We start from the raw sequence: 23,205 nt of genomic DNA on the forward strand, positions 1-23,205 counted from the left end.
TTTGTTGTTTGTTATTTATATGAACAATTTGAATACGAATGTACAAGGCATGATTGGTAAGTTTGCAGATGATACTAAAATAGGTGGTATTGTCCATAGTAAAGAAGCTTATCAGAAATTACAGGGAGATCTTGATCAGCTGGGTAAGTGGGCTAAGGACTGGCAAATGGCTTTCAATTCAGATAAGGGCGAAGTGTTGCATTTTGGGAAGTCAAACCAGGGTAGGACTTATGTAGTGAATGGTCAGAGTGTTGTGGAATGAGGGACCTAGGAGTACTAGTACATAGTTCCCTGAAAGTGGCGTCACGGGTAGACGGTGGTGAAAATGGTGTTTAGCATGCTGGCCTTCATCAGTCAGGACATTGAGTATAGGAGTTGGGTCATTATGTAACAGTTGTACAAGACGTTGGTGAGACTGCACTTGGAGTACTGTGTTCAGTTTTGGTTACCCTTTTATAGGAAAGACATCATTAAACTGGAAAGAGGGCAGAGAAGATTTATGAGGATGCTGCCAGGACTTGAGGGCCTGAGTAATATGGAGAGGTTGGGCAGGCTAAGTCTTTATTCCTTGGAATGTAGGAGATTGAGGGGTGATCTTATAGAGGTGCATAAAATCATGAGAGGTATAGATAGGGTGAATGCACACAGTCTTTTTCCCAGTGAAGGGGAACTAAAAAATTAGAGGGCAGAGGTTTAAGGTGAGAGGTGAAAGATTTAAAAGTGACCTGAGGGGCAACTTCTTCATGCAGAGGGTGGTGTGTATATGGAATGAGCTGCCAGAGAAAGTGGCTGAGGCAGGTACAATAACATTTAAAAAAAACATTCGTATAAGTACATGGACAGGAGGGGTTTAGAGGGATATGGGCCAAAAGCGGGCAAATGGGACTTGCTTGGTGAGCACCATGGTCGGCATAGACAAGTTGGGCCGAAGGGCCTGTTTCTGTGTTGTATTACTTTATGATTATGTAACATAAAAATTCTTTGTGCCCTGAATAGCCTCTTTGCAATCACATTGCATCAGTCCTTGTCAGGTGATGCAGACCTGATGACTAGGTTTTCTTTGCTCCAGAATTCACTCCTACAAAAATGTAACCTTGTTTACTTTACTATCTTTATTTTGTTCTTGTATGTAATCCTTTCGCCATGAATTATGAACTTGTCCTCTGATCTGCAGTAAGAGTAATTCTGAGATTTACCTCTTTTAAATTTAGAAATAATTCCTCAGACTCCTTCCCCAAGACCCGCTGCTCAACTCATTGATTTTTGACTATAGTTTGATGATTTCTCCCATCCTGAGGTCTCTCAGCAGCTTCTTTATATTTTCTACCTTGACTCCTAAAAAGAACTGATTTTCCCAAGTTTTGGCAGCAGATTGGGCCTCCTTTCTGCCTACCTGTCAACTCTTATCACTTCTGACAAGTGATTACTCTTTAAGGTAGATATTTTTTCTATCACATCACATTCCAAGCTACAGTCTATATAGATTAAATCTCTACACTGCCTCTGCATTGCCATTGCTGAAATCATGTGTTATGTGTGAGGTGTTGCATTTTGGAAGGACAAATCAAGGTAGGACATACACAGTAAATGGTAGTGCACTGAGGAGTGCGGAGGAACAAAGGGATCTGGGAGTTCAGATACATAATTCCCTGAAAGTGGCGTCGCAGGTAGACAGGGTTGTAAAGAAGGCTTTTGGCATCCTGGCATTCATAAATCAAAGTATTGAGTACAGGAGTTGGGATGTTATGGTGAGGTTGTATAAGACATTGGTGAGGCCAAATTTGGAGTATTGCGTGCAGTTCTGGTCACTTAACTATAGGAAGGATATCAGTAAGATTGAAAGAGTGCAGAGGAGATTTACTAGAATGTTGCTGGGTCTTCAGGAGTTGAGTTACAGGGAAAGATTGAACAGGTTAGGACTTTATTCTTTAGAGCGCAGAAGAATGAGGGGAGATTTGATGGAGGTTTACAAAATTATGAGGGGTATAGACAGAGTTAATGCGAATAGGCTCTTTCCACCTAGATTAGGAGAGATAAGTACGAGAGGACATGGCTTTAGGGTGAAAGGGGAAAGGTTTAGGGGGAACATTAGGGAGAACTTCACTCAAAGAGTGGTGGGAGTATGGAACGGGCTGCCATCTGATGTAGTAAATGCGGGCTTACTCTTGAGTTTTAGGAATAAATTGGATAGATACATGGATGGGAGTGGTCTGGAGGGTTATGGACTGGGTGCAGGTAAATGGGACTAGTGGGATAACGTTTTGGCACGGACTAGAAGGGCCGAATGGCCTGTTTTTCTGTGCTGTAGTGTTCTATGGTTCTCTATGTACCTGTTGGGCATTCCTGGAAGTAGCCTGTGTGGCTCCCTTCTCCATTGGTGGTAATCCACTTCCTTTATTTTGCTTTAATTTTTCTTTTCGTCTGTTGCATCACAACAGTATAAAATTAAAGAAAACTTTCCACTCATTATTTGTTGCTCTTGAATAATTTTTTTTTAGATTTAATGTGTATTCTCCCAGATACTTTGCATGTTTAGGGCACCTCACATCATGCACAGGTACTGTTGGAGGCTGGCCAATTCTTTAAATCTTTTGACTGTTGTATTGGATCATCTCTGATCTTCACCTTAATGCCTTTGTCTATATCCCCTGATATTCAACAGAAATCTGTCAGTGTGGGTTTTGAATATTACACAACCTCTTTCCACTTCTCCCAACCTCTGCCACCAACTCCTACTTTATCATCTCTGGAGGACTTTGAAATTTCTACCTCTTCTTCTGGGAGAAATGATTTAATTGCTGATTTAACTCTTAAAAAAAAATTAATGGTTTGGCCCTTGTGTGTATTCTGTACAGAGGAAATAGTTTCTCTCTATCTTCCTAGCTGAATTATTTAACTATTTTGAATATCTAGATTAGGTCACCACCCAGGTGTCTAAACTCAAAAGCATGCAATTCAAGGTAACACAGCACACCTTTTAGATGAAACCTCTACCCTCTGTAGTGTTCTTCTGGTGAACCCATGTTGCAGTCCCTCCAAGGATAATGCAGCTTTCCTAGTGTGAGGTGTGTTGTCTCAGATCTGACCAAAGCTCTGTACACTGAAACATCAGTCACTTATTTTTAAATTCCATTACCCTGGAGATGAATATTTTGCCAACATATTCAATTAATTTTTGATCCATGTTGAACACAATTCTAGTTTAGTTCCTGTGTTGCTAATTCTTGAACTAATTTTCTTAAGCATCTAGATAACATGAATTACAGATTCCATCTTATTCTTGCTGAGGTCTCTGCTTTCCCTAAACATCTATTCAGAGATCAGCTGCTTGTTCAGTTGGTTTATGGCACCTTGGGCCTCTACACAAATGGTAACTGTGCCTTTCATGTGGCACTGAGTACAGCCGATCCTTCGTAGGAGAGGGTTGCCTCAGCTTGGCCTTTTCCTACATTGTGCTGCAGTCATGGGACCAACTGCTTCAGTTCCCAATGATTATTACACAGCTGTAAATGTATTGTCACGAACCAGCAACAAAAGAAACACACTGAGCATGATTCAGTGTTAAAAACTATTTTATTAATTACTACTTATGATAATACGTAAAATAAAAGTAAAAATGTTAGTATGTTAGAATTCAAAAATGTTAAACCTCGAACGTTAACCCCAAAACTAAACTCTTTGTGTGTGTGTGTGTGTGTGACAAAGTCCCAAACTCCAAGTTCCGGAATGGTTCTCAAAGTTCAGTTCCACAAGCCATAAGGTGAAACATGAGCAAGGGCTTCTTCAACAACCACTGTTGTCTGAAGATAAGACGTAGACGTAGAGAAACATAGAGAGAGTACATATGAAATCCAAATGTTCCACGATGGAACCCAAACGACACTTCAGTGTTTGCTCGGTAGTGACTCGCCCCGAAAAGCATCCGAATCGTGGTCGTCCACACACAAATACCTGTTTCCTTCTACAGGTCAGCAACAAAGTGAACTCCATCGGATTACTTCCAACTTCCATACATGGATTTCAGTGGCAAACACAGTTATTGTTTCTCATCCATCGATAGAGAAAACAAGCAGGCTGGTGTCTCTCTCCCTTCTCTCTCTCTCTCTCCTTCTTCTTCTTCTTCTGACCTCTTCAACAACATCATTACGTCCTTTATCTTCTATTGACGTAAGCACGCCCACAACACACATACACACACACACTCTATCTTAAAGGGACTTTCACTGAGTCCGTAACAGTATGAACCGTCTGTTTTGTTTCAGACTCATTCACTGGGGCAATCTGTTTAATGTTGAGTCTGACAAACATTCTTTCAAGTTTAAGTTAACAAACTCTGTATAAAATTAACTTGAATTGAAAAAGCTTGGCTCGCCCTCAGTGGAGTTTAGAAGAATGAAAGGTTATCTCATTGATAGATGCTATGCTCTGAGATGCTGAGAGGCTGTTTCTTATAGCTGTAGTATCCAGAACAAAGGGTGTTGTTTTACTATAATGGGTCAAACATATAGGATGGAGTTTATACAGGCAGGTTTTGGAATTTTTAGTATCCTCAAGCTCAAAGTGCTATAGATGCTCGGATGCTGAGTGTATTCGAATCTGAGACCAATATAGATTGGAGCACTGAGGACAGAGGGATCAGATTGGAAAGTGTCGAGGCATATGATCAGTTGTAATCTTTTTTGAATGGCCTTACTCCTGTTTCATATGTGAATGTATGTATGTGCTGAGAGAATTCATCGTAGAAACAATCATCTCTTTATCAAAGCGGTTTCCACTGTGATGTCAGGAAATAATTTCAGTACAAATTGGAATATTTCCAAACTTGCTGCCAGTACTAAACAAGGTAGGTTGTTAGTACAGAGGAGGATGCGGAAAGGCTTCAGAGGGAAATGAACAAGCTGAGTGAGCAGGTGACAATAAGGTAGGTGGAATATATTCTGGAAAAAATGTGAGCTCATCTACTTTGGTGAACAGAGCAGGAAATTAGAGCATTTGTTAAATAGTGAGAGATTGTCAAATGTTTATGCTCAAAGAAACCTGTATGCTGGTCATTGGGTGGGAAGGCAGATTACAACGTTATTAAACAGGAGTTAGGGAGAGCAGATTGGGAGCAGCTGTCATTGGTCAAGTCCACCTGGGATGTGGGAGCCATTTAAAGATCAACTGATCAGAACTCAGGACCAGCATGTTTCAGTAAGGAGGCAAGACATGGATGGCAAGGTTCAGGAACCTTGGATGGCAAGAGATGTAAATCTAGTCAAAAAGAAAAAGGAAGCATATGTAAGGTTGAGGAGGCTGAAATCAGACAGGACCCTTCAGGATTATAAAGAAAGTAGAAATAACTCAAGTAGGGAATTAGGAGGGCCAAAAAGGGGCATGAAATGTCCTTGGTGAGTAGAATTAAGGAAAATCCAAAGGCATTTTATACATGCATTAAAAATGAGAGTAGCTAGGGAGGGAGTAAGACCACCCAGGGATAAAGGAGGGAATTTATGCCTGGAGTCAGAGGATGTGGGCAAGGTACTAAACGAGTCCTTTGCATTGGTATTCACCAAGGAGAAGGACAGAGGTAAGTGAGATCAGTGTGGGGTATGCTAATAATCTAGGGCATGTTGAGGTCAAGAAGGAGGTGGTGTTGGGTCTACTGAAGAACATTAAATTTTTTTTTAAATTTTTAAGATTTTATTTACAACGTGGTAACAGGCCCTTCTGGCCCAACGAGTCCACGCCGCCCATTTTAAACCCAAATTAACCTACCCGTACATCTTTGGAATGTGGGAGGAAACCGGAGCATCCGGAAGAAACCCACATAGACATGGGAGAACGTACAAACTCCTTACAGACAGCGACGGGAATCGAACACCGATTGCTGGCGCTGTAATAGCGTCGTGCTAACCTCTACGCTACCATGCCTAAGGTGGCTAAGTCCCCAGGGCCTGATGGGATCTGTCCCAGGTTATTGAGAGAGGCAAGAAAAGAGATTGCTGGGGCCTTGACAAAGATCTTTGTATCCTCTCTAGCCATAGATGAAGTCCCAGAGGACTGGAGAGTAGTTATTCCTTTGTTGTTCCTTTGGTTTAAGAAAGGCAGTGGGGATAATCCAAGAAATTAAAGGCCAGAGAGCTTTGTGTCAGTGGTAGGGAGGCAAATGGAGAGGACACTGTGGGATAGGATTTACTCATATTTGGAAAAGCATGGGCTTATTAGGGATAGTCAGCATGGTTTTGTGCTGGGTAGGTCATGCTTTACAAACTTGATTGAGTTTTGTTGAGAAGGTGACTACGATGATTGATGAGGGTAGGTAAGTGGATGTAACGTATTTGACAAGGTCCCTCATCGTAGGCTGATGCAGAAGATTAAGATGCTGGGCTCCATGTTGACCTGGTAGATTGGATCCAAAATTGGCTTGGCCGTAGAAGACAGAGAATAGTGGTGGAGGGGTGTTATTCTGACTGGAGGTCTGTGATCAGTGGTGTTCCGTAGGGATCAGTGCTGGGACTTCTGTTATTTATGATATAAATAAATGACTTGGGTGAAAATGTAGGTGGGCTGATTAGTAAGTTTGCAGATGACACAAAAATTGGTGGAGTTGTGGATAGTGAAGAAGGTTGTCAAAGGATACAGCAGGACATAGATCAGTTGTCGATATGGGTGGAGAAATGGCAAAATGGAGTTTAATCTGGGTAAGTGTGAGGCGTTGCATTTTGGAAGGTCAAATGTAAGGGGAAAGAAAACGGCAGAACCTTTAAGGGTGTTGATGTACAGAGGGATCTTGGAGTCCAAGTCTCTAGCTCCCTGAAAGTGGCAACACAAGTAGATTGGGTGGTAAAGAAGGTTTAAGGCATACTTGCCTTCATCAGATGGGGCACTGAGTATAAGAGCCAGGAAGTCATGTTGCAGCTTTATAAAATTTGGTTAGGCTGCATTTGGAGTATTGTGTACAGTTCTGGTTGCCCTATTAGAGGAAGGATGTGGAGGCTTTGGAAAGGGTACAGAAGAGGTTCAACAGGATGCTGCCTGGATTAAAGAGTATTAGCTAGAAGAAGAGGTTGGACAAACTTGGGTTGTTTTCTCTGGATCGTCAGAGGCTGAGGGGAGACCTGACAGAAGTTTATAAAATTATGTGAAGCATAGATAGGGGAGATAGTCAGAGTCTTTTCCCAGGGTAGAATATTAGAGGACATAGCTTTAAGGTGAAAGGGGAAAAGTTTAAAGGAGATGTGTGGGGTAAGTTTTGTTCTACACAGAGAATGGTAGATGTCTGGAACACGCTGCCAGTGGTGGAAGCAGACATGATAGTTGTGCTTAAGAGGCATATAGACAGACACATCAACGTGCAGGGAATGGAAGCATATGGATCCTGTGCAGACAGATCAGTTTAGTTTAATTTGGCAATATGGTCGGCACAGACATCGTGGGCTGAAAGGCCTGTTCCTGTGCTGTACAGTTTTATGAAAGCCAACATGCAGTTACAGCAGGTGATTAGGAGGGCAAATGATTACAGGTGTAAGGAAGCATTATTGCAATTGTAGAGGGCCTTTGTAAGAGATCGCCTGAAGTGCGTGTAGGAGGTACTTGTCATCGAGGGAGTGTAGTGAAGGCTTGCTGGACTGGCTCCAGGGGTGGTGGGTTTGCTGCATGAGGACGGATTGCTTAAACTGGGACTGCGTTCTGCAGAGTTTAGAAGAATGAGAGGAGATCTCATTAAAACTTTCAAAATCATTAGAGGACTTGTGAGGTTGGATGAAGGGAGGATGTTTCCTGGGATAAGGTGTTTATGAGACGGAGTGGTGGGTGGGTGGGAACAGAAGAGCAGATGAGGGAGTCCCCAAGGTCCCTGTAAAATGCAGTGAGGGGAGGAGAGGGGAAGATGTGACTGGTGGTGGGATCATGTTGGAGCTGGCAGTAATGACGAAGGATCAAGTGTTGAACTCAAAGGTTGTTGGGGTGGAAGGTGAGTGCTGGGGAACTCTTTGTTCTGTCCTGGGGTGAGGGCGTGAGAACAGACGTGCAAGAAATAGAGGAAATGTGGTGCAGAGCTCCATCCACTATGGCAGAAGGGAAGCCACATTTCGGGAAAAAGGAGGCACGGCACCTGAGTGGAAGGCATTATAATTGGAATGTGCGTTGGCGACAAGAAAACTGCTGAAAAGGAATTACATTCTCATAGGAGGCAGGGTGAGATGTTGTATAATCAAGGAAGCTGTGGCAGTCTGTAAGATGTTAGTGGATAGTTTATCTCCTGAGATGGAGACAGAAATCCAGAAAGAGAAGGGAAATATCAGAAATGGACCACGTAAATGTGAGAACAGGGTGGAAATTGGCAACAAATGTGGTAAATGTTTGAGTTCTGTAAGTTGCGACACCAATGCATTCACCGATGTTTTGGAGGAAGAGTTGGGGGATGGGTATAAAGCCTGGAACAAAGACTGTTTCAAGTATATATAAAAAAGCCAGCTGTAGCTAGGGACCATGTGGGGAGTATGCAGGACAACACAATGTGGGGAGTATGCAGGACAACACAATGTGGGGAGTATGCAGGACAACACTGTGGGGAGTATGCAGGACAACACGTGGGAATATATACATTATGGTAATGACCATATTCCTCACCCTATGTTAATAACTACACTCCCTTTGGTAATCACTTTAGTCCCCACATTCAATTTAGATAAGGAAAAAAAGTGGAAGCTTAATCACTGAGTTTGTTCAAGGTTGATTAACAGGTTTTTAGGTACTATGGAAAATGTGGGATATGGGGTTATTGCAGCAAAGCAGTTCTGAGGTCAAAGATCAGCCTTGATCTTATCGATCTTAATGTACCTCACATTTGTTAATCGCTCTACTCCCCACACTTTCATACAGTACTTCTCAATTAAGAACATGATTAAAATTTATAATATTGTACAAATATATGGTTAGAGGAAGTCCTTTATGGCTCAAACAACATTTTCTAATCCTTAAGTGCAGAAACAAGCAATATCTGATGAATATAAAGACCTTTTCCTTGGTAATCTTAAAGATTGTGAGATGTTTGTAAATTATGCATGCTGCCATATGGTTATATGGTTATTATCTTTGGTACTGTGACTACTTCACCTATTCTGATATTATTATGTGAAGATCAAAGTGAAAAACTGCATTGTTTTATCTAAACACTTCCTTAGGGCAACGGTCCGTTAGCTGAAATCGATTTCTGGCGTGAACGTAATGCTACACTCAGTGCCCTCAGTGAACAGCTCAAACTGCCTGTGGTGAAGAGGATTATCAACTTTGTGGGCAAGTTTGACCAAAGTTTAATCCAGAACCTCAATTTAATCATTGCTGACCTTAACAAGTACCACGTGGAAGCTGCAGACAATGTCAGGTTCCTTTCAACACTGGAACGACACTTTAAGGTAAAGGGAAAATGCATTCTTTGTGCATCGAGTAGACACTTGAAATATCCTTGTGCCAATGACTCACTTGATTAAAAAAAGCTGAATTATGTTAAGAACAGAAGTATTTCTTCCCATGAGAGCACAACATGGGTAAGAGCCTCTTCTGCAGGGCCAATGCTAAAATTTCACTTGGTCTCCTTGGTTGCAAGAATCTAAAACAGTTGTTTGGCCAGGATGGACTGCTTTGGCATCTGTTGAGCTGAACTGACTCCAGCTGTTCAACATAGAACAGTACAGCACAGGAACAGGCCCTTTTGTCCATGATGTTCTCCAAGTTTGTCCAACCACTCCTTATAGCTAATACTCTCTAATTCAGGCAGCATCCTGGTGAATCTCTTGTGCACCCTCTCCATATCCCCTTCCTGTAATGCAGTGACCAGAATGGCACACAGTACTCCAAGTGTGGCCTGACTAACTCTCTCCCCTAAACCCAGTCATGGGCACTGGTAAAGGCTAAACACTTGAACAAGTTAAACCCATCCATGCAAAGATCTGAATGCCGCTAGGGCACAGTATTGACTCTCAGATATTTTTAAATGGTGTCCATTTTCACAACTGAAGAAAGAACTTCCATTTATCTAGTGTCTACCAGATCTATACTCTGTGCTTTGAACTATCTCCAAAGAATATAGATCTATTTTTTGGAATTTAGAAAGATGAACGGTAATCTTATTGAAACACATAAGATCCTTAAGGGGCATGACAAGGAATATGTAAGTTACATGTACATCAAAACACACAGTGAAATGCTTTCAATTTGCGTTACTGAGAACGTGCTGGGAGCAGCCCGCAAGTGTCGCCACGCTTCTGGCGCCAACATAGCACGCCCACCACTTCCTAACCCGTACGTCTTTGGAATGTGGGAGGAAACCGGAGCACCCGGAGGAAACCCACACAGACACAGGGAGAATGTACAAACTCCTTACAGACAGTGGTGGGAATTGAACCCGGGTCGCTGGCGCTGTAATAGTTTTAGCTAACTGCTACACTACTGTGCCACATGTTGAGATGTTTCCACTAGAGGGAGAATCTCGAACAAGAGGACATAATTACAAGGTTAGGAATTCCCAGAGATTCTTGTCATTCTTTCCTTTATTAGAGTCATAGAGTCATACAGCATGGAAACAGGCCCTTTGGCCCATCTGCTTCATGCCACTATTCCTATTCCTTTCATTTGTTTTCCATTTTTGCACCCTCTCTGTCAACCACACAACCAATTTTGGTATACATCATGCTCTCTGAGTCTAAATCAGTTTTACATCTTAAACAAGGAGAATTTCAGCTGCCCAAGACCTACCTCAAAGGGATGCTGACAGATTGTTGTTTAGGCATTTGTTGAGCTGAACCTACTGAAGAATGGCAAATAGAGTTCAGTGCTGAGAAGTGTAGGTCAATTGTATTGGGAAGATGTAACAAGGCAAAGGAATATACAGCACTAACAGGAGGCTGAATAGTGTGGAGGAAAAGAGGAACTTTGGAGGACAGGACATTAAGATGATTGAAAAAGCATTTGGGATGTTATTCCTTATTAATTGAGGTATAAAATAAAAGAGCAGACTGGTTGTGCGAGAACTAGAACACTAGTTAGGCCACAGCTTGAGTATTGTGTACAGTTTTGGTCCCCACATTACAGGATGGATGCAATTGCACTGCAGAGGGTGAAGAGACTTGTGAAGATTTTGCTGGGCGTGGAAAATTCTAGCTATGAGGAAAGATTGGACAAATAGGGTTGTTTTCTTTGGAACACAGGAAGCTGAGGAAAGACATTGTGTAAGATTAAAAGGTGCTCAGATGGAGTAAATAGGAATGACCCATTTCTTTTAGCAGAGGAGTCAAAAACAAGGGAGCAGAGATTTATTGTACTTGGCATAAGGATTACAGAGGAGATGAGGAACCTGCAGATGGTGGTGTTCTTATGCACCTGCTGCCCCTTTTCCCCAGGTGTTATGGAAACTGCTGCCCTCTCCTCATTTATGTGCTTGGTGAAAGGTGACCTTGCATGTCAAGAGCTTGTTTCTAAGTGATCCAGCGTGTCGGTGACTCTTCTCGACAGAGAACGTAACAGCACAGTACAGGCCCTTCAGCCCACAATGTTGTGCCGACATTTTATCGTGTTCTAAGATCTATCTAACCCTTCCCTCCCACATAGCCCTCCATTTTTCTATCATTCATATGCCTACCTAAGAGTCTCTTAAATGTCCCCAATGCACCTGTCTCCACCACCTCTGTCGGCAGTGTGTCCACGCACCCACCACTCTCTGTGTTTTTAAAAAAAAACTCACCATTGACATTCCCCCCATACCTTCCTCCAGTCACCTTAAAATTATGCCCCCTCATGTTAGCCAATTTCACCCTGGGAAAACGTCTCTGACTGTCCACTCGATCTATGCCTCTTATCATCTTGCACACCTCTATCAAGTCACCTCTCATCCTCCTTCGCTCCAAAGAGAAAAAGCCCTGGCTCGTGCAGTTCTGATGTTCTTGTGAAAACTAGCTGATTTTTTTTTGGTAAAATGTTTTGTTATCTAAGATCTTTGATTCACTAACATACTTTTTTGTTTCCTTCTTTATTAAAACTGTTGTGCAATGCTCAGTGAGAAATGTTCAGTTTTATTTTTTTGTTTACAATATGAATTTGCCATTCATGACTTTTAACATGTATCTGTTTATTAGAATCTATCACAAGGAACAAGATTTCAAGTTGTCTTGGATACAATCCCTTCCATGATGAATGCTTTAAGGATGGTTTGGATTATTTCTCGCCACTACAACAAGGATGAGCGAATGGTGCCCCTTATGGAACGAATTGCATGGGAGATTTCAGAGAGAGTTCGCAAAGTAATCAATGTGCGAAGCGTATTTAAGTATGTGACATCAGTTGACTTTCAACTTTCTCCTCGTTTGTAGAAATACATATTTGTACCTGTTGGTATCTGATAGATGGCTGACTTTGTCACTGTCTCAGTTTATGTGCTGCTGAAACTATCAGCCATGCCTTTGTCACCTCCTGAACTGATTATTCCAGCTTGCTCCTGGTTGGCATTCTTCATTCTATCCTCCGTAACTAAAGAGATCCAAGCACTGCTGACCAACTCCTGATACTGTTTAAACAATGCCACATTTTTAAATTCTATCCCTTGTTTACAAATTCCTGCTTGGTCTCACTGCTCCCTATTTCAGCAATCATCAGCCCCTATAACATTCTCTATGTTTGTACCCTCCTTCACTCTTATAACCACCACTCCCTTCTCCCCACCCAAAGACCTCTGTGCTCCTCCAGTTCTGGCCTCTTCATTTTCCCTGAATTTAATTGATCCACTGTTGCTGACTATGCTAACTGGTCCATAAGATTTGGATCTCCCTCCCTAAAACTTTCTACCTTTCTACTTCATTTACTTTCTTTTTCTGTCTCTTTTGTCCAAGCCTTTGATCATCTGTCCTCACATCTCCTTTTGTGGTTTGGCATCAGCTTTTCATTAATAATGCATGTGAAGAACTTTGGGATGTTTTTGCAACTTTAAACATGCTATATAAATGCTAGTTGTTGTTGGAGCTGGGTGCTTGCACTTTTTTTAGTGATGTTTTTATATAATCGTAGAAAATTGCATTCATGTAGTGTCTTTACCAGAATTACTTGCTACTTTAGTGGGATAATTATGTCTCAGCCTGCCTTTTAGGCAGTTGTATAACTAAATCTCCTCTATTAACCAAACAGCAGTTAGATTGAGAAGAAGGTAGTTATGTAGCCATTTGAACATGAGATTGACTTACATACACAAAACATCACAAATAGGAGCGGAAGTAACCCTTTCACCCCTTGGAGCCTGCTCCACCATTCAGTAAGATATTGGCTGATCTTTTACCTTGATACCATTTTCCTCCCCTATCCTCATACCCTTTTCTTTTTCTAATACCCAGAAAACTATGGACCTCCATGGTCCTTTGTTGTAGAAAATTTCAAAGAACCACCACCCTCTGGTGAAAGTCCTTTTCATTTCATCCTAGATGGCCTACTCTTTATGTGCAACTCAGGGTTACAGCAGCTAGTGGGACCTGAGTTATACCCTTACCTCTTTTTTTTCTTTTGCAGTTCTAGCAGCCAAAGCAGCAGAGGGGAGGAGCCAGCAGCTTTTTTTTAAGTTGTTTCTGATTGGCTAAGTGCTCATAATTCCATTAGTTTCAAGATAATTATGGAAAAGGATAGTATTAGTCCTACGGTTGAGATTCTAAACTTGAGGAAGGCCAGTTTTGATGGCATCAGAAGGGATCTGGCAGGCGTGGATTGGGATAAGTTGTTTTCTGGCAAATAGATGCTTGGTCAGTGGGAGGCCTTCAAGAGTGAAATATTGAGAGTACAGAATCTGTATGATCCTGTTAGGACAAAAGACAAAGCTAACGGGTTTAGTGAACCTTGGTTATCAAGGGATATTGAGGCCCTGGTAAAGAAAAAGGAGGAGGTGCACGTCAGGTATAGGCAGTTAGGATCAAATGAGGTGCTTGAGGGGTATAAGAAATGCAAGAGAGAAATCAGAAGGACTATAAGAGGACATGAGGTTGCTCTGGCAGACAAGGTGAAAGAGAATCCAAAGGATTTCTATAGCTATATTAAGAGAAAAAGGATAGTGAGGGACAAAATTGGTCCTCTTGAAGATCAGCGTGGTCATTTATGTGTGGAGCCGAAAGAGATGGGGGAGATCTTAAATGGATTTTTTGCATCTGTGTTTACTTGGGAGACAGACACAGAGTCTATAGAACTGAGGAAAAAGTAGTGAGGTCATGGACCATATCCAGATTATGGAAGAGGAGGTGCTTGCTGTCATGAGGCGAATGAAGGTGGATAAATCCCCAGGGTCTGATGAGGTGTACCCACGGACCTTGTGGGAGGCTAGTGCAGAATTTGCAGGGGCCCTGGCAGAGATATTTAAAATGTTCTTAGCCACAGGTGAGGTGCGGGAGGGCTGGAGGATAGCTAATGTTGTTTTGTTGTTTAAGAAAGACTCTAAGAATAAGACAGGAAATTATAGGCTGGTGAGCCTGATGTCAGTTGTGGGTAAATTATTGGAAGGTATTCTGAGGGACAGGATATATAAGTATTTGGATAGTCCGGGCCTGATTAGGGATAGTCAACATGGCTTTGTGCATGGCAGGTCATGTCTAACCAACTTAATAGAGTTATTCAAGGAGGTTACCAGGAAGGTTGATGAAGGGAAGGCAGTGGATGTTGTTTACATGGACTTTAGCAAGGCCTTTGACAAAGTCCCACATGGGAGGCTGCTCCAGAAGGTTAAGTTGCTTGGCATTTAGGATGAAGTAGTCAATTGGATTCAATGCTGGCTTAGCAAGCGAAGCCAGAGAGTGGTAGTAGATGGTTGTCTCTCTAATAGGAAGTTTGTTACTAGTGGTGTGCCACAGGGATTGGTGCTGGGTCTGTTGTTGTTTATCATCTATATTAATGATTTAGATGATAATGTAGTGAACTGGATAAGCAAATTTGCAGATGACACCAAGGTTGGGGGTGTAGTGGACAGCGAGGAAGGCTATCAAAGCTTGCAAAGTGATCTGGACCAGCTGGGAAAATGGGCTGAAAAATGGCAGATGGAATTTAATGCAGACAAGTGTGAGGTGATGCACTTTGGGAGGACAAACCAGGGTAAGACTTGCACAGTGATTGGTAGGGCACTGAGGTGTGTGGTAGAACAAAGGGACCTGGGAATACAGATCCATAATTCCTTGAAAGTGGCATTGCAGATACATAGGGTTATAAAGAAAGCTTTTGGCACTTTGGCCTTCATAAATCAGGGCATTGAGTACAGGAGTTGGTATGTTATGTTGAAGTTGTATAAGACGTTGGTGAGGCCAAATTTGGAGTATTGTGTGCAGTACTGGTCACCTACCTACAGTAAAGATATCAATAAGCTTGAAAGAGTGCAGAGAAAATTTACACAGATGTTGCTGGGACTTGAGGACCTATGTTACTGGGATAGGTAATCTCCGTGGATTGTCACCTTGTCATGGTGGAGAAGCTTGTGTGGTGCTGAGATCCTGAGAGTGATGCTGTCTGGAGCTATGCTCCTGGTAGGGTCACCCATGGCGGTAAGGTCGATGGTGAGGTCCCTGACAAAGAACAATCCAACCAAGACCTCAACGATGGAACAGGCGGACAAAGTTACTTGAACTCAACGGCTGTGAAGGCGGATGAAGGCTGCAACAAATCCATCAGCTCCAATCGTCGTGGTTTCCATGCCATTGGAATCAGTTGGTTGATTTGTGAAGTATCGTGTGCTTTTTGTAGTGCAACATCAAGTACACATTAAACAAATACACGCACAGGCCACTTGAGAGCCCGTAAATAGATCAATGGAATGAAGACCATCATCCTCGACCTCAAGGGATAGCCACGACGACGACGACTGGGATAGGTTGAATAGGTTAGGACTTTATTCCCTGGAGTGCAGGAGAATGAGGGGCGATCCTATAGAGGTATATAAAATTATGAGGGGTATAGATAGGGTGAATGCATGCAGGCTTTTTCCCCTGAGGTTGGGTGAGACTAGGACTAGGAGTCATAGGTTTACGGTGAAAGGTGAAATATTTAAGGAGAATCTGATGGGGAACTACTTTACTCAGAAGGTGGTGCGAGTGTGGAACAAGCTGCCAGCGGAAGTGGTGGATGCGGGTTCAGTTGTAACATTTAAGAGAGGTTTGGATAGATACATGAATCAGAGAGGTATGGAGGGCTATGGTGTGGGTGCAGGTAGGTGGGACTAAGCAGAAACCAGGCCAGCATGGACTAGATGGGCCAAAAGGCCTGTTTCTGTGCTGTAGTGCTCTATGACTCTGGTGCTGTCTGTGTGGAATCTGTACATTCTCCCTGTGACTGTGTGGACTTGCCCCAGGTGTCTGCTTTCCTCTAGTATCCCAAAGGTTTGCTGTAACATGCCCCCAGTGTGGGTTGGTGGCTGGAGAATCAGGGAGGAATTGATGGGCATGTGAGAAAGAATTGGATACAGGAAAATATATGGGGAATGGGAGAGCTGGAAATGGCCTGAGAACTGGCAGGCACACAATGGGCTGAATGGCCTCCTATGCCTTTTAAATATTATATAAAATTGAACATTTGAGACTGTGAGCCCTAGTTCTAGACTCCTCAATGAGGGGAAACACCCTCCCTGCACCTACCCTGCGGAGCCCTCTGAGAACTTTGTATATTTTGACCATCAAATACCCAACTGTTGCCAAATCTATTTTCCAGCACTTGGTCCATTACGTTCTACACCTTGGCGATTCAAGTGCTCATCCAGAGACTTTTTAAATGTTGTGAGAAACTCTGCCTCCACCACCACACCCTGATGAAAAACTCTTCCTCAGATCCCTTTTAAACCTCTTATCCCTTATCCTAAAGCTATGTCCTCTCCAAGGTTATTCTAAATATTCTAGACTGTTCTAAGTTATTAAAATAACCTTGGCTATTCTAAGGACAGGTTTAGAATTCTCAGTCTCTTCTCATATGACAGACCTGTCATACCAGGAACCAGTCTGGTGAATCTTCACTGCACTCCCTAAGGAGGTTAGACTTGTATGCAATACTCCATGTGTGGTCTCACAAAGCCTTATATAATAGTAATAATACATTTTTCCTCTTGCACTTAAATCCTCTTGCAATAAAGACTGACATACTGTTTGCCTTCCTAATTGCCTGCTTTTGATGAACGTTTACAAGGACATCCAAAGTTCCTTTGAACATCAACATTTCCCAATCTCTCACCATTTTAAAAGTACTCAGAATTTATGTCACTTCCACTGAAGTGGGTTACCTCATACTTTTCCACATTATACTTCATCTGTCCTCTTGTTACTCAGTTTGTCTGTGTTAAACTTGCAGCCTCAACACAACTCATTCTGATTGCCTTTGTTTTGGATTCTGGTATCCATCCTTGGTCTCAGTTCAGTGGTAATACTATTTTGTCTGAACTAGTAATCTGTGAGCTTCATGTTTGTTCTAGATACTTGAGCACCAATTTGAGGGTGATACACTGTGTGGTATTTCAGAAGAGACCTTAAATTGAGGCCATTTATCCTCACTGGTAGATCTCAAAGCTCTTAATAAAGGCAGGGGAGTTCTTTTGGCTTCACCAAAGATCATTGAAATGATTATCACAAGATCACAAGATAAGGGAGCAGAAGCAGGCCATTCGGCCCATCGAGTCTGCTCCAAGGAAAAGGGAAAAAGAAATGGGGTGGGAAAAAAAGAGAAAAAAAAACTATTCTAATCCCATTTGCCAGCCTTATCCCCATATCCCTTGATACCCTGACTATTTAGATATCTGTCTATCTCCTCCTTGAATACCCCCACTGATCTGGCCTCCACTGCTGTGCGTGGCAAGGAGTTCCACAATTTCACCACCCTCTGGGTAAAGAAACTTCTCCTCATCTCTGTCTTGAAACTGTACCCTCTAATTCTAAGATTGTGCCCTCTGGTCCTGGACACGCCCACCAAGGGAAACAGCCTAGCCACATCTACTCTATCCTTACCTGTCAACATTTTAAATGTCGCTACGAGGTCCCCTCTCATCCTTCTGTACTCCAGCGAGTACAGTCCAAGAGCCGACAAACGCTCATCATACTCAAGCCCTTTCATTCCTGGAATCATTCTCGTAAATCTCCTCTGAACCCTCTCCAACGTCAGCACATCCTTCCTAAGATGCGGGGCCCAAAACTGCGCACAGTATTCCAAATGAGGCCTCACTAGCGCCCCGTAGAGCCTCATCAACACTTCCTTACTTTTATACACTATACCTCTCGAGATGAATGCCAACATAGCATTCGCTTTCTTAACCACCGATCCAACCTGGTGGTTAACTTTTAAGGTATCTTGTACGAGTACCCCCAAGTCCCTTTGTACTACCGCACTATCAATCTTCTCTCCTTCTAGATAATAATCTACCCGCTTATTTCTACTTCCAAAGTGTACAACTGCACATTTCTCAACATTGAATCTCATCTGCCATTTCCTTGCCCATTCTCCTAAACTGTCTAGGTCCCTCTGCATTCTTTCTATTTCCTCTATGCTCCCTACTCCTCCACTTATCTTGGTGTCATCCGCAAACTTAGCCACACAACCATTTATTCCATCATCCAAATCATTGATGTACAAGGTAAAAAGGAGAGGCCCCAACACCGACCCTTGCGGCACACCACTAGTAACCGGTAACCAACCAGAACGAGATCCTTTTATTTCCACCCTTTGCTTCCTGCCAACCAGCCAATTCTCCACCCATTTTGCTACCCTGCCCATAATTCCATGACCTCTCATCTTATTAATCAGTCTCTTGTGAGGCACCTTATCGAAGGCCTTTTGAAAGTCTAAATACACAACATCTACCGCCTCTCCCTTATCCACCCTACCTGTGATTTCTTCAAAAAACTCCAATAGGTTGGTCAGACAGGACCTCCCCTTCACAAAACCATGTTGACTAGGTCCTATCTTGCCTTGCGCCTCTAGGTATTCGGTAACCTCCTCCTTGAGGATAGACTCCAATAATTTTCCCACCACTGACGTCAGACTAATAGGTCTGTAATTGCCTTTGTGCTGCCTCCCACCTTTCTTATACAACGGAACTACATTCGCTACCCTCCAGTCCTCCGGAACCATGCCAGAATCTATCGATTCCTGAAAAATAATCGCCAACGCCTCCGCTATCTCCACAGCCACCTCCTTCAGAACCCGGGGATGCACCTCATCCGGTCCGGGAGACTTATCAGCCTTAAGCCCCTTTAGTTTTCCAAGCACCTTCTCCCTATTAATCTCAATTGAACTCAGCTCCAATTCGTGAGACTCCTGACTAACGGGCACATTGCTTATGTCCTCCACGGTGAAGACCGATGCAAAATATTCATTCAATTCCCTTGCCATCTCACTATCATCCATTATAATACCTCCTGCACCGTTATCAATTGGTCCTATGTCAACCCGTGTCTCTCTTTTATTCCTTATGTATTTAAAAAAACTCTTAGAATCCTTCCGAATGTTGTCCGCCAGCTTCCTTTCGTAACTCATCTTTGCTTTCCTAATGACCTTCTTAGTTTCTCTCTGCAGATTTTTAAAATCGTTCCAATCTTCTGTTTTCCCACTAATTTTTGCTACTTTGTACGCCGCCCCTTTTGCTTTTATTTTATCCTTCACCTCCCTCGTTATCCACATCTGTGCCTTTTTTCCATTCAAAACCTTCTTTTTTCTTGGAATATATCTGTCCTGCATTGTCCTTATTTCCTGTAGAAATTTCTTCCATTTTTCCTCTGCCGTCCCTCCAGCTAACTTACTCCTCCAATCAATTTGGGCCAACTCATCTCTCATACCTTTGTAATTTCCCTTATTCCACTGAAATATCGATACACCAGTTATCAGCTTCTCCTTCTCAAACTTGAAACTAAACTCAATCATATTGTGATCACTTGTTCCCAGTGGTTCCTTTACCTTTAGTTCCCTAATCACCTCGGGTTCACTACACAGCACCCAATCCAAAACAGCTGATCCCCTGGTGGGCTCCTCAATAAGTTGCTCCAGAAAAACATCCCTTAGACATTCCACAAACTCACTCTCCTGAGTACTACCGCCTTGCTGCATTTCCCAGTCCACCTTCATGTTAAAATCCCCCATAATTATCTTCACATTGTCACTCTGACATGCTTTTTCTATCTCAATCTGCAACTTATGGTCCACTTCCTGACTGCTGTTCGGGGGCCTATATATGACTGCTATTATTGTTCTTTTACCCTTGCTATTTCTCAGCTCCACCCATAAGGATTCCACCTCCTCTGACCCAATGTCCTTCCTTTCTATTGATTTTATATCGCTACTAACCATCATGGCCACACCTCCCCCTCTGCCTACCCTCCTATCCTTCCTATATACTGTATACCCCTTGACATTCAGTTCCCAATCACATCCATCATGAAGCCACGACTCAGTGATTGCAACGATGTCATATTTATTAACCTGTAGTTGTGCCACTAGGTCATCTACTTTATTCCTGATGCTACGTGCATTTAAATATAGTATGTTTAGACTGGTATCTGCTATTGATTTTATTGTACCTCTATTGATCAGCAGATTATCCTGACTTTCTACCTGTCCATCCTTCTTACTATCTTCGCTACCTACTATCTTAGACATGTTCGTGTAGACCTCATCCCCTATCCTAACATTCGGTATCCGAACATCCTCATCCCCGATCCTAACATTCTGTATCCTAACATCCGGATTTGTTGTACTTCTATTATTCAGTAAATTATCCTGACTTATCACCTGCCTGTCATTCTTGCCATCCTCAATGGATTCGTTTCTATACACTTTCTCCCTCACCTTAGCATCTTGTAACCTAGCATCCTGGTTACCATCCCCCTGCCAGATCAGTTTAAACCCTCCCCTACAACTAAATTAAACATTCCCGCCAGGATATTGGACCCTTTGGAGTTTAGATGCAACCCATCCTTAGCAAATAGGTCTTGCCTCCCCCAAAAAAGGTCCCAGGTATCCAAGAATCTGAAGCCCTGCCCCTTGCACCAGTCACTCAGCCACGCATTTAACTGCCAGAGCTTTCTATTCTTCCTGTCATTGATACGCGACACGAGTAGTAGTCCTGAGATTACTACCCTTGAGGTCCTACTTTTCAACCTTCTCCCTAATGCCTTGTATTCCTCCTTCAGGACCTCTTCTCTTTTCCTACCTACATCATTGGTACCTACATGTACCAAGATTTCTGGCTGCTCACCCTCCCCCCTCAGAATATTCTCGACACGGTCTGTGATATCCCGTACCCTGGCACCAGGTTTCAATTTGAAACGTCGACAATTCCCTCCACGCACCAACCCCCCCCCCCCCCCCCCCCCCACCCCACAGATGCCGCTCGACCTGCTGAGTTCCTCCAGCAGATTGTTGGTCCATATTCTAGCACCTGCAGTCTCTTATGTCTCACTGGAAAAAAATGTGATCATTCATTTCATTGCTGATCAGGGGCTGTATTGTGCACAAAATTGGCCAGTGCATCACTTACATTATGTCAGTAATAACACTTCATAAATGCCTTGAAATGCCTGGGGAAATCCTGAGGTCATGAAATGCTCATCATAATGCAAGATCCTTCCACTACATTTCATTTAGAGAATAATGAATGATCTTGGGCACCCTGCTGGGTATAACAGTCCCAAATGCAAGAGAAGGGTCATATTAGAGTGGTATTCTCTCCTATTGTGTCCATTGAAGAACTATAAATAACTTTTCACCTTAATTTCAAATTTGTTGCTCTATTTTACCTGAAAGGACTAACTCAGAAGCAGCAAAAAAAAGTGCCTTAGAAGCCATTCGAACTCTGCAGTTGTGGAAAGATTCCTACTTTGATATCCGTTCTAAAATTGAAGCTTCTGGGAGAGATCAACGCTGGGAATTTGACAGAAAGAAACTGTTTAAGAAAACTGATTACATGATTGTCATCTGTCAGAATATTCATGATATCTTACAGGTAAATGTTAGCTAATTAACAAGAAATTCCCGGCATTTTCTGCAATGGAAGTTTTCTATTTCGAAGTAATATCTATTTTTGAATTTTAATAATGCTAAGTGAATTTTTTTAAAAGGACTTGACAATCTCCTGTGACGTTGTACTGAAGGAGCCAGGGTCATGTGTGGTCTTCAGGTGAAGTGGAGCTAAAGTGCACAAGATAATAGAACCAGGATGCACTGATAAATTCGATGATGCCTTTGACAGGAGGCTTAGGTCCATCCCCAGCTTTGCCTTCTGTTAAAGCCTGTGAGGGATATCTAGGGGCGAGGCTTCTGTACAACACCCATCCTTATTCCCCTATTTCCATTTGGCCAAGGAGGCCATTTCGGCCCTTCAAATCTATGCTGCCTCATCAGAGCATCACATTCTCCCACTAATTTTCCTGTAACTTATTCTCCCCACATTCCCATGAACTCCCCCTACACACTATGGACAATTTACAGTGGTCAATTAACCTATAAAACTGCACATCTTTGGGATGTGGGAGCAAACTGGAGCATCTGAGAGAACCCCACACTGTTATAAGGAGAATGTGCAAACTTCACACAGACAACACCAGAAGTTGGGATTGAACCTGCATGGCTGGAACTGTGAGGCAGCATCTTGACCTCTTCCCCCCCCACTTGAAGGTCTGTGAGATCAGCCTTCCACATTCATTACATGGTGGCCAGGGTTTGCACCTCTGAGGCCCCTTGGCTTATCTTCCTGCCTTAACTACTGCTGCGTAAATGCAAGTTGTTTGACAACCTTCTTGGCTCACTCTTCAGTGATGCTTAAGCTGTGATTTCAATATTTGGTAAAAACAAATCATTCTGCCTCTGCCTCAATGGTAAGTTTGGAGAAGCCAGTCCACGTTGTATTGCTATCCACCTGACTGGCCCTTTTACTATTAGCGATCTGTTTGGCCGGTTTTCAGCAAAAACTCAGGGTGGATTTTTGCAGCAAAGATATCTTTATTAGTCACATGCACATCGAAACACAGTGAAATACATCTTTCGCGTAGTGTGTTCTGGGGGCAGCCCGCAAGTGTCGCCATGCTTCCGGCGTCAACATAGCATGCCTACAACTTCCTAACCTGTACGTCTTTGGAATGTGGGAGGAAACCGGAGCACCTGGAGGAAACACACGCAGACACGGGGAGAACGTACGACCTCCTTACAGACAGTGGCCAGAATTGAACTCAGGTCGCTAGCGCTTTAATAGTG

The 23,205-nt window shown here is 42.8% G+C and overlaps 1 protein-coding gene across 1 annotated transcript in view; it reads left to right on the forward strand.

Annotated features, from left to right (window-relative positions):
• Positions 1-23,205, forward strand: part of dnah10 (dynein axonemal heavy chain 10) — a 285,578-nt gene that overhangs the window by 20,970 nt on the left and 241,403 nt on the right. Inside the window, exons 8-10 of the mRNA XM_052032383.1 lie at positions 9,168-9,398; positions 12,114-12,304; positions 21,760-21,958. Of these exons, the coding sequence (XP_051888343.1) occupies positions 9,168-9,398; positions 12,114-12,304; positions 21,760-21,958 (621 nt within the window). The remainder of the gene's footprint in view (positions 1-9,167; positions 9,399-12,113; positions 12,305-21,759; positions 21,959-23,205) is intronic.

This window comes from Pristis pectinata, chromosome 17 (assembly GCF_009764475.1).
Source record: "Pristis pectinata isolate sPriPec2 chromosome 17, sPriPec2.1.pri, whole genome shotgun sequence".
Classification (NCBI taxonomy): Eukaryota; Metazoa; Chordata; class Chondrichthyes; order Rhinopristiformes; family Pristidae; genus Pristis; species Pristis pectinata.